Genomic DNA, 12946 nt, shown 5'->3' with positions numbered 1-12946 from the left:
TTATTGAAATATACTTGTAGGCCATGTACATAAACTAAAATATAGCTTCTTGGTTGAAGAGTTGAATGTACCTTAAGCATTTGTCAATTGAAACATATTTCCCTGCTGCCATCCATTATAATTTCAGAGATGAGCTATTAATTTTGGTTCGATTATATATAAGAATGGAGTATGTAATAAACAGAGTTGGGTCAATTGAGTATTTATTTGGAAAAAAAAGTTCTTTACTTCACACAACATATAAAAAATTCAGATAGATTAAAAATGTAAACATAAAGAATAAAACCATGGAAGTACTGGAAGAAAATTAAAAAGTCTATTTTTATAATTTTAGGATGTGTAAATCTTTTCAAGACAAGTGCAAGCTGAAAAAAAAACCCTAAAAGGCATGGCTAAAACCTTCCTTACCTCTTCTCTCATCAGTTGATGAGCTTATTTTTTATATCAGCAAGAAAATACAAGCAATCAAAAAATAATTTCCACAGACTTCCACCACCATATCTTACCCATCTACCCTGAATCTGTACACACACAGTCTATCTTCTCAATACTATGGATGAACTGTCCAAGTTCCTACCTAAGTGCATTATATTCCATCTCCTCTCTCTTTCCTGAATCATCAATTTTTCTTTCTTTATTAGATTATTACCATTAGCATATAAACATTCCCCCTTTAAACAAAACCTTTTCTTCATCCCACATACTCTACTAGCTATCATTCTATTTCTTTGTTACCTTTTACAGCAAAACTCCTTGAAACAGTTGTCTATACTCACTGGCCCTAATTCCTTTTCTCCTGGACCCGCTTGTACGCATTCCATTCAGGCTTTTACCTCCACTATTACACAAAATTACTGTGGTCTCTTTTGCTCTGCTACTCACTCTCCCTTCTTGAAAACACTTTCTTCTGGCATCTAGGATACTGCACTCTACTGGTTTTCCCTGCACCTAACTGTTCCTTCTCAACTTTTCTTTGCCGATTCTTTGTCTACTCTCTGATCTCTTAACACTAGAGTGTCTCATGGGTCAGTTCTTGATCTTTCTCTCTTTCATCTCTACACTCACTCCTTTTGTTACTTTATCCAGTTTCACAGCTGCAAATGTTATGTATAAGTTGGTATCTCCCAAATTTGTATCTCCTGCTCAAACTCTCACCTGAACTCCAGATAATTTAATTCCTAAACTTGGTCTTTCCAAAACTATACACCTGATCTTACCCACTAAATCTGCTCCTCCCAAAGTCTTTCTTATCTCAGCACATAGCAACTCCATTCTTCCAGTTGCTCAGGATAAAAACCTTGGGGTCATCCTCAATGCCTCGCTTTGTCTCATAGTCCATATATAATCTATCAGCAAATCTTGCTGGCTTGCCTTGAAACACATATTCAAAATCTGACCACTTCTTATCACTTCCACTGCTGCCACCCTGATCCAAGGCATCAACATCACTAGCCTGTATTATTTAAATAGTATCATAACTGGTCTCCCTGCTCTCATCTTTGTTCCTCTCTGATCTATTTCCAAAACAGTAGCTGTGATATTTTTAGTAATTAAAGTTCAGTCATGTTACTCCTTCCAGTCGCTCCTCATTTCAGGAATAAAGGCCCTTACAATGACCTACAAGGCCCTAGATGATCTGGCCCCCATTACCAACCTGACCTCATCTCCTATTTAGTTTCACCTGATTCACTCTGCTTAATCCTTTTATGTCCCTCAAACATGTCAGTTATGTGTCCACCTCAAGGTCTTTGCATGACTCACTCCTTTACTGCATTGAGGTCATTGTTCAATTGTTATTTCAAAATGTAACAACTATCAGAAATTCCTATCTCCAGTCCTTGTTTTACTTTTTGCCAATACATTCATCACCTTCTAACATACTTTACTTATTTTGTTTATTGTTTGCCTTATGACTAGATGTAAGCTCCAAGCAGTCAGGGGATTTTGTCTATTTGATTCATGCTGTACCTCCAGTACCTGGAATAGTACCTGGCACATGGTACACAATAGATATTTTTTTAATGAGTACAAAATTCAACTGTAAAAAATTAAACCTCTATATGATGGAATGCACAGTAAACAACATAATAAGGCAAACAATTGACTGGGAGAAAACATTTGCAACATATTTAACAGATAATGGATGCATAATCACTCTTTCTCAAGTACTTTTACAATCAGTAAGAAAAGATAAAAGAAAACCCTCATAAAAAATGATGAAGCAAAGAGTCTAACTAGACAATCGCAGAAGAGAGATAAACATATGAAATCTCACTTGTACCCAGGAAAATTCAAATTTAAATAATAATGACACACTACTTTTCACCCATTAGATTGGTAAAAATTTTAAGATTAATAAAATCCAGCATTTGTAAAAATGAGGGGGAAGTAGGAAATCTCTTCACTAATCATGAGTGCATAAAGTGGTAGTCATTTAACAGGAAAATTTGGCAATATCTATCAGTATTATAAAGGCACAAAAATGCTTTGATCCAGCAACTCTACTCAGAATCTATTCCATGGAAACATTTGCCAAGGAATCTTAGTGTATATATATATATATATATAATAATCTTCAGTGCAACATGTTTGCAATCACAAAATAAGGAAATATCTTCAGTATTCACCAATAGTTTAAATTATTTAAAATACTATGTAATTTAATATACGATATAATTATGAAAAAGAATGAGGCATATATTTATGGGTTAATTAAGTTTTCTAAGATTTATTAAGTAATAATAGCTAGGTATATAATAGATGTACAGTATGATTTCATGTGTATAAATAAAAATATCCAAAGACATTTAAATTAGGAAGATACAGCATCATTTCATGTATCAATAAATGAAGAAAAATGCTTCCAATTACAATTGTAAGATGCTTTTGATTGTAAGATGCACCCCAATTTCAGATATTCCAAATGTAAACAAATTGAGTCTTAAAATTGATGAAATATCATATACGCATGCATATACATGCATAAAAAGCCTTTTCCAGAAGAGTTAATGAGAAACTGCTGAAATCGGTTACTTGGAGAATTGGTGATTTGGGGTATGTTAATGTGTGAAAAGAAGACTTTTTATTTTACACCTTTTCACATGGATTGTGTTTTACAATCAAATTCAAGTGTTACATATATTATTATAAAAGTTTTAAAAGACAAATTAAAATGCATATTTTTGACCTAGGAATTTCCCTTTTAGTAACCTACATAATAAAAATAATTGTTCATGTGTCCACAGATATGTATAAGGATGTTCATGAGTGTATTATTTGGCAATAGCAATGGAACATCACGCAGCCACTAAAAACAATGAGGCCAGATTTATATGTACAGTGAAAAATAAAATGGTCTAAAATATATTGAAAAACGAAAGATGAAAAGATAGAAGTGATAAAGCCAGGTACAGAACTGTATGTATACTATGAGTCTACATATACATGGTATATGGAAAGCACAGAAAATTCTGTGTGCATAAACATACATGATAAAACAAGGGACCAAACTTATGCACAAACTATTATCATTGGACCTCCATGGTAAAGGGAATGGGATAAAAATATGTAGTATGAAGGACATTTTCACTTTTACTCTTTATGTGTCTGTATTATTAGTTTTTTATAAAAGCACATGTTCATGTATTACTGGTAGAATATAAATAGAATAGAAAGAAATAAAATTCACTTCAATAAATTTTATATTGTTAATCTGCAGTCAATATGTAAAACTTCTGATTATCTCTTTTTTTTTAATCTTCATTTTATTGAGATATATTCATATACCACGCAGTCATACAAAACAAATCGTACTTTTGATTGTTCACAGTACCATTACATAGTTGTACATTCATCACCCAAATCAATCCCTGACACCTTCATTAGCACACACACAAGAATAACAAGAATAATAATTAGAGTGAAAAAGAGCAATTGAAGTAAAAAAGAACACTGGGTACCTTTGTCTGTTTGTTTCCTTCCCCTATTTTTCTACTCATCCATCCATAAACTAGACGAAGTGGAGTGTGGTCCTTATGGCTTTCCCAATCCCCTTGTCACCCCTCATAAGCTACATTTTTATACAACTGTCTTCGAGATTCATGGGTTCTGGGTTGTAGTTTGATAGTTTCAGGTATCCACCACCAGCTACCCCAATTCTTTAGAACCTAAAAAGGGTTGTCTAAAGTGTGCATAAGAGTGCCCACCAGAGTGACCTCTCGGCTCCTTTTGGATTCTCTCTGCCACTGAAGCTTATTTCATTTCCTTTCACATCCCCCTTTTGGTCAAGAAGATGTTCTCTGTCCCACGATGCCAGGTCTACATTCCTCCCCGGGAGTCATATTCCACGTTGCCAGGGAGATTCACTCCCCTGGGTGTCTGATCCCACGTAGGGGGGAGGGCAGTGATTTCACCTTTCAAGTTGGCTTAGCTAGAGAGACAGGGCCACATCTGAGCAACAAAGAGGCATTCGGGAGGAGGCTCTTAGGCACAACCATAGGGAGGCCTAGCCTCTCCTTTGCAGCAACCGTCTTCCCAAGGGTAAAACCTGTGGTAGAGGGCCCAACCCATCAAACCACCAGTCCCCTATGTCTGTGGTCATGTTAGCAACCATGGTGATTATCTCTTACAATAAGTTGATCAACTGGACGGCCAAACTATAGTCTCTTTGTGTACTATTAAAAGGAAATTGTTAAATTATAATTAGGTAAAATCTTAGTGGCAATTTTTACTAACTCAAATGGAACTGGAGTAGCACAATTCCTTTTCTAATACTCCTTAGCTTTGTGGTCTAATTCCATAATCAAGGGAGTTATCTTTTTACATGGAAATAAGCAGTTAACAATAAATACATGTTGAGCCTAATAATTCTAAAACAAGTTTTAAATTTGATTACTTGAGAAACACCACCTTAATGTTCACATTGACTAGGGGAGTAGAGGGATAAGTAAAATTGTTCGCAAAGCATGGCTACCAGAGAATTACATCAGATATGCAGTTAAGAATACACTGTACTTCTATTAACTGCTTAAAAAATTTTGTTTATGCTTTTTCAAATTAGTTAATAATAATAAATGGGGAAAAATACCAACAACTCCATCACTAAAAAGGGAAAACCAAAACCAAGAAATAACCCTTTGGTTTACTGAATCATAGTCAGAGATCAAGATAGGGGAAAAACAAAGAAACCAGAATTTTTTCCATTTTTTTGGACTGGCCACAAATCCTGAAATCTATCTTCTTAAAATTTAAGAGAAAAGAAAAGGAACAAATATCTTACCCAGAATATACCATGTCATTCTATACTTTGTTAATGAAGAAATAGGAACAAGCGCAGTGTCAAAGTCACATCTGCTCAGACAGATCCCTAGAATACAATTACCTTGGGGCCAGGAAGACCTGGAAGACCAATTCCCGAAACACCAGGATCACCTTTGTCTCCTTTCTGTCCAGGGAATCCTCGGGAGCCAGGTTGTCCAGGAACTCCAGGAGGTCCAGAGGACCCTTTCACACCCTGAGGGCCTGTTTAAAGTATGCAATATGCAATATTTTACAAAATATTATTTATAAGTGGCATTAGATGCATATGACCAAGCAAAAAACATAAGAAAAAGAATGGTGCAAACTTTGAGGTATATAATAATGAGTTTCACGAGCTGGATTATATAAAAAAACCTTTTTTATAGGAAGTTTAGGTGAAAGGGTTACAGCAGGAGAACAGGTATGTTTGTGAATTCTCATTTCTAAGATTTCTAAAGCTTCATCCCTTAATTTCCACTTTAAATATTTGTGCAATGACAGAGCTCAGTCCACTGATTTAACTTAGATAGTGTTTTAGTCTGATTTTATCAACACCAGCCTCTTTTCTGATAACAAAGATAATGAACCACCTTTGATTAATGGGACTAAATATTTGGGGTATTTTCATCACCTACCTGGAAAACCCATATCACCTATGTTTCCCTTGAGTCCAGGAGGTCCTATAAGTCCTGGTTTCCCAGGGAGACCAGGGGTACCCTTGGGACCTATAAAAATCAAATTAGCAAAATTAAGAGAAGAAAGCAATATTGGGGCTGCCTGGTTTCTTGGTATGGCTAGAAAATAAAATGCAAGCATGGGACTGGATGGATCAAATCTTTATATATGGTTAAGGTCTCCAGATCTCACTCAGCATAAAACAGACAAGAGGTACCCAAGAAATCTCCATAAGAACATATTACAATATAGCCATGATTATAGAGGTCTCCTAATAAAACTTTGTAAATAAATGCAAAAATCTTACCGGGACAACTTGTTTCTTGTCCTAAAACAACTACAATCACCTGAAGTCCTGTTTGTGGTATATGCAAAGTACCTTTACTGTACTTATCACAGATAAATAACAAATCTGTTTTTAAAAAATTCAGAAATCATTTTTCATGTAGAACCTGATTATGTGAAATGAGGAAGAGGAGAGATGGTAATATGTTATGACATAACCCTAATACATAAAGCCAAGGTAAGGTAAGGGTAGATGGAGAGGTATTAGACAGTCACCCCCAACAGGCATGGCTGCTCTGTTTGCACATTATTCTCGGAGCTTAGGTGCTTGAGGTTTGGCAAGTCACCTAGGTATTTCCCAAGGACCACAGTGTTGCTCCTTAAAGAGTTTTTTTCATTCACACTGATTTCCAGCTTGGGGAAGAGAATGCAGAAGATGTGAAGGAGAGAAAGGGAGATAACTTCTCTTTCCAACTACATCAGGGCAATGTGGTAGGGAACCTAGAGCACAATAACTTATCTAAAGGGCTAGTATGAGGACAGGGACCAGCTGTTCATTATTTCCTTAATCAGTCCAACTAAAAGGAAAATGGCTTAAGAAGCAGTAAGAAAGAGTTTTATTAGGAATAAGAAAAAAAACACGTTGACTCTAAGGGTTAATAATGCTGAAACTGACTACCAAGGGAGGTTGTGAAATGTTCATCCCTAGAAATTTTTAAAAATAGAATCAAGAGCCATCTATTTCACATGGCTTAATGACTGACTCGTCTGAAGCCCCCCTCCCCCCAACAAAAAACACCAAAACTAGAAAAGGTGAATTCTTCAGGCTCCTACCAGATAATTGATTTATGTATATGAAAATGTACGTGAAGAATACAGCATTTTATTTTATTGCATTTCTGATTCTGTGTATACTCTGGCTGTCACAAAAAGAAGAGACTGAGTGAGCAAAGCAAAATAGCCTACAAATCTTGTCTATTGAAGCTTAGGACAAATGGCAACATTTTTGCCAAAGCTCCGTATCTCAGTAGCTAACCAAGCATATTATCATGACCAGATGCAAAACATCATCAAACTGAATCAATACATAATACTTTTCAGGATCAGGATCAACCATCCAATTGCTACAGCAGGTCTATCATACTTACCTGATGGTCCTGGTGATCCAGGATGTCCACTCAGTCCAGGTTGTCCTGGGTCTCCAGGCAAACCCTGGTAACCTTTTGGCCCTGGAACTCCAGGAATACCTTTCAAGGATAAGTTGAAGGAGATAAGTTAGGCTGATACCAGTAATCCATTAAATGAATTTGCCAGAGCAAGCTACCCAAATTCTGAAATTTGAGTGAAAAACTGGTGATATTCTGATATATTATCAATTATCAGCACTGGACTTATACTAAAATCCTCCACTTTTTAATTATCTACCACCAAGAAATTCAGAGCACCCAGTAATTATTTTCTCTTTGGGTCTCAGTTTCTTACAGAGTAAAATTAAGGAATTGGGCCAGATGATCTCTAGGATAACTCTTACCTTTTATTACTATCTTTAATAGCCCCATATTAGAGGACAAGTATAGTTCCCTGCTCCTATCTTACAGAAGGCATAAATGAAAGCAAAAAGAAACCTTGCAAAAGGTAAGCCAAGAAAAACATACATTTTAGAAATAACAAAATGTAAGTGGCCCTGCTTCTTTCATGACTACACAAACTGAAATCATATCTTAAACTCATTTTAGAGGGAAAATTCCACCAGATCCTGCTCATAGGGAAACTTATACCATCTATGTGTATTCTCTCTCCTTCCCTCCCTCCCTCTCTCCCCTCTGTTTTTCATATACACACACACACTGACACACATACACAAACATAGACTGTAAGCAATATTAATGCTTACAACACAAAAAGAGACACAATCTTTACTATTAGATGAAAATAAACGAGCTGGTTTTAAAGTTATCTATTGTTTGAAAGGCTATTCTATATAGATTGGATTGTAGGGGCTTTGTAACTTCTTATTTATGTTTATCCATATTTTCTGATATTTTGCTATGAACATGTAATACTTTTACAAAAAAGAAAAAAAAATCCATGTTTCACTTCTAATAAAACTATAATAACATGGTTGTCTCCTATACCTAATTTCAGAGACTCCCTCCAGGGCTGAGGTCGGCTGTTCATTATCCAAAACTAGTTTAAACTGCCAACATAGAGTAACAGTGAACTATAATTAAAAGCCAAGTATGATAGAGATATCAAAACACTGCAGTGCAACAATGCACCATTCATCCTAATCTGGTTTCAAGGAAAAATCATGTTAAAGAACCAGCAAATTTCTCAAACACTGAAATCTGTTTTCAAAGTGATTGTGGTTAAATATCCTTTTCTCTCTACCACATCCTGTACTACTTTCTGGAAGGCTGAAGGTGACTGCCTAAGTCTATTTTAAAACCTCACAGCTTGTGATACATAAATTACAAAAAAACGCTCTAACAAAAGTTGATCAAACAATAGAAATCAAGTGGAAATTAATTTTCATTACCAAAATTTGATGCATCTCTGCTTATTATTGGTGACTCTTGAGCTACAAGTCACTTTTCATGCTATTTAAGAATTAAACTTCACATATACTACAAAACTCATTAAAATTAAATAAATTTACTCACCTGGTAAGCCAGGTTCTCCCTTCTCTCCTTTGGAACCCAACAGATTTGGATCCATTGGTCCAGGAGGGCCTGGAAGGCCAGGCTCTCCTTTACCACCTTTTTCTCCTGCAGGACCAGGAGGTCCTGGCTGACCCTCCAAACCATCATCACCTAAAACCAGCATATGTAAGGAAGACATAACAAGTAAGAGTCTTCCATCCAGGATAAATGTGTATAAAGATTATTTATATGTTCCATAGTTGGGTAAGCCGCTAACCCTTAAAACACTTATGCCGCTCAGTCACTGTCTATGAATAACTTGAGATTACATAATTTTTACATTCAAATAACAATCCCTCTTTCTTCTGAGATTCCTTAATAATGCCAAGGACTGTAAAACAAATTTCAAAGTTTGATCCCTATATTTTGTTATTTAGAGCTATGCATTCACCATGTTTCATAGTATCCAAACTAAGCACTGCATCAACTTGAAAATAGGACTTATTTAAATGTCATGTCACATAGAGAAACAAAACACAACTAAGCATTGCTCCTTTTAAAGCAGTCAAAAATATTCTGTATTGACATAAAGCGATGTTTAATTTCCTTCATTCATGCATCTGCTGCAAACACTGATTATTACCTTTAAGACCAGGAACACCACTCCTGCCAGGAATTCCCAAAAGTCCTGGTGGGCCTGGAGGCCCCATCACACCCATTTCACCTTTGGCACCTTTAAAGAATATCAATAAGTAACTTTTAGCTTTTCTTGATCTTGGAAAGATAAAAGCAAAGTTTTAAGATATCAACTGGAGTACTATTGCAGGTTGAAGGTAAGGCACTGTTAAGTTTTGCTACTTTTTGCTTACTGTATCTTTAGTGAAAACAATTGCTATACCATGAATAAAGATACTCACTGTGGTAGCTAGTCTCCAAAGTTGCCTCCCTCCCAATGAACCATACCTCCCAGTAGTCACAACGTGTGGAGTCTCCTCCCCTTGAATCTGGGCTGACTTTGTGCCTTGTTCTTAAGTAATGCTGTGTGACTTCCAAAGCTAGATCATAAGAAGCCTTGCAGCTTCCACTTAGAGCTCTTGGAACACTTGTTTTTGGGAGTCACTTTCTTGGAAAACAACCATCATGGAAGGAGTACAGCTACCCTGATACCACTCATCCCTTAATTCATGACCTGCAAAATCTTGAGCAAAAAAAAGGTTGTTTTAAGCCATTAAATTTTGGGGTGACTTGTTATGCAACAATGGATAACTGGAACACTCACAGAGAAAAAATATAGTGTAAATAGCAAAGTAAGTTTCCTACAATTGAAGATATTAAACACTATTCCTTAAGGGATATTGTCAATCCAGAAAAGTGAAAATTAATCTAACAGAATCAGATCAGTGTTAATTTCCTAAATCCAAAATCAGAGAGAATTTTAAACAAATTACCTGGAAAGCCAGAGGCACCTGCTTGTCCTGGGAGCCCTGGTAATCCTGGGGGTCCCAAAGGACCAGGTGCTCCAGGGATTCCTGGACTGCCTCTCTCACCAGGAGGTCCTGGAACATCAAGTCCGGGAGGCCCTGGATCCCCTTTCTCTCCCAGCATTCCACGCAAGCCTGGGTAATATAACACCAGTACTCTCAAGTATTGAAGCAGTTTTAAAAAACGCATCTGATTATTTTCCTAGGAAAAAACTGATAGACCCGAATATAACAAACCTCAAGAATGAGTTAGAGATACTTTAGGCATATGTACATAAAATGACCTAACAGTCAAGCTTCAGGATTTTCAAGCATATTGCTCTAAGACAGTGCTTCTCTAATTATTTCTAGTAAAAGACCAATCTTTTCTTAATTCCCTATCCATCATGGACTAATAATTTTGTAAAATACAATAAAAATTACTAAAAATGGAAAAACCAAAGATATGCAAAACACAAGCTTACATTTTTGTTTTTTATATTCTACAAATACAGTGCACAATTGCTATAAAAGTTTTGAGGTGTTTTCTCTCAATCTCGGGCCTTCTCTCATTGACAATTTGTAACAGTTTGTAATCCGACACCAGTACACTGTCCACACTTGTACTTGCCTTATTCTAAGGTATTATGAATTATTGTTATATATTGATATAATCCCTAAAATGATTAATTACTGCATAAATCATTTACATGGATTGATTTGACTTTATTTTGGCTTTGTTTTATGTTTTGTTTTAATAATACAATTTTAGTTTTTGTTGTTGTTGTTAACTTTTGTTTCTCAGCATTCCAACTGGATTTTATAAAAATTCGACATTGCAAAAATATGTAACCTTAGTAAGTGTCTGTAAAATGGAACCACTCCTAAAACAAGATGGTTAAAAAATGTTTATGGAAAAAGAATTATACTAAAAACATGGCACAAATTCCCACTCCAATACTTATCAGCTATATGACTTAAATGAGTCACTAACATTGTTGGTCCTCATCTGCTAAATGGGGATAATATTACTCTAACAGACTGAGAGCTGGTTGCTGAGCCAAATGATCATCTCAAGTGTCCCTTAAACAGTAAGATCTCATTTTATAGTTAAAGATTCACAAGCAATTTTCAAAGCCAGCAAGATGCTTGGATTTTAATATCTAGTTGATGTCACATTCCCACATGCCCTTAAGCTGACTGTAAGCAAAGTAGTCATCCTTTCAAATAAAAATTCACTTTGAAAACTGGCGAATCCCACTTAGTTGGCACAGTGGTGGTAGTTCCAATGCTGTCATTTCATAATAAAATTCTATAAAGTGGAAGTCATTTTATATTATAATATCTGTGAAGTATGATGACATACCAAAAATAAGCATTATTACAGCTCTTTCACCGCCTACTATTATATTATAGCCCAAGTAGTTAATGAACAGCTGAGTTTTCAATATAAATAATTTGTGCTTTGAAATATGTTCCAGGAGTGCAGTTCTAAAAAATAATGATAAAGAAAAAAAAGACTTAAATCTGGAAAAATGTCATTTGTTTTTCACATGTAAAGCTTAACTTTAAGATAGGGCCCTTGAGAAAGAACTATAGGACTTGGTACAACTGAAGTTCCAGAAGCAGGGAGCTGAAGGTCAGCAGCAAGTTGAGCCACCCAAGCAGAAATGTCACAAAATTATTCATTGGGTTAGGACACAAAATTAAGTAAGTAAAGATTAGAGCAAAAAAGTCTACAAATAGAGGTTATCAGACATTGATTTATCACTACAATGTATTAAGAATGAGCAAAGAAACCGATTTTAAGTATTTGCACAACTGTTTATGTAGCATATTCCATAAATGAAATGTATTTGCTTATAAAGACACAATGAAATATTCACATTCACAAAAAGTAATACTCTGGTATGGGTCAGATTTACACTCTTTCTCTCTGATCTTTACATTGCTTTGAATAACTGTTTTGGAATTTAAGCTCCTAAAGGTTGGCTAGAATTGAAAAATTAATTTTATTTTAGATTTTAACAGGATAGGTTCAGAGAACTCAATAATTATTAGTGGAGGACTATAATTAAGCAACTTGCATGCACTAGGCAAAGATTTATTTCTGCATTGTTATTATAATTAGTAGTAGGAGAAACAATGCTGTGTTTTTCACAGCCTAGATCTTTTCCATGAACTGTGAAGAATAGGCATCCTGGTAAGATCCAGAATAAAGATTAAATATAAATTCAAAAACTCTGCTGAATGTCTTTATACGATAATAGGAATTATATGAACATATCTACAGAGGCTAAATGCATTAAGGGTATGTAGATGCTCCAAATTTATTGGCAGCCAAATGAAGCCAGTTAATGGAAAAAAGGAAAATTTTAAAAACAATTTATCATCTGTGAGAACTTTACACACATAAACACCCATGCTCACACTTAAACACACATCTTTCAAGGGTTTCATAGCCATCCAAATTAGAGTAATATACTATTCTTACTCTATGAAAATGACATGACTAATCCCTTGTATTTGAGCTGATCCAGCCACACACTTGTTCCTGAGTCTGGGCAAGCATCACAACATATTTGG

The 12946-nt window shown here is 35.4% G+C and overlaps 1 protein-coding gene across 6 annotated transcripts in view; it reads right to left on the bottom strand.

The window, feature by feature from the left end:
- COL4A5 (collagen type IV alpha 5 chain) overlaps positions 1-12946 on the bottom strand; it is a 414777-nt gene that overhangs the window by 66387 nt on the left and 335444 nt on the right. For all 6 annotated transcript variants that reach the window (XM_037821236.1, XM_037821237.1, XM_037821239.1 and 3 more), the window contains exons 31-36: positions 10349-10516; positions 9544-9633; positions 8922-9071; positions 7407-7505; positions 5934-6023; positions 5381-5520 (exon numbers count right to left, since the gene is read on the bottom strand). In XM_037821236.1, coding sequence (XP_037677164.1) covers positions 5381-5520; positions 5934-6023; positions 7407-7505; positions 8922-9071; positions 9544-9633; positions 10349-10516 — 737 coding nt within the window. The remainder of the gene's footprint in view (positions 1-5380; positions 5521-5933; positions 6024-7406; positions 7506-8921; positions 9072-9543; positions 9634-10348; positions 10517-12946) is intronic.

The sequence above is a fragment of the Choloepus didactylus genome, chromosome X (assembly GCF_015220235.1).
Source record: "Choloepus didactylus isolate mChoDid1 chromosome X, mChoDid1.pri, whole genome shotgun sequence".
In the NCBI taxonomy this organism is placed as follows: Eukaryota; Metazoa; Chordata; class Mammalia; order Pilosa; family Megalonychidae; genus Choloepus; species Choloepus didactylus.
This window is presented reverse-complemented; position numbering and strand designations above follow the sequence as displayed.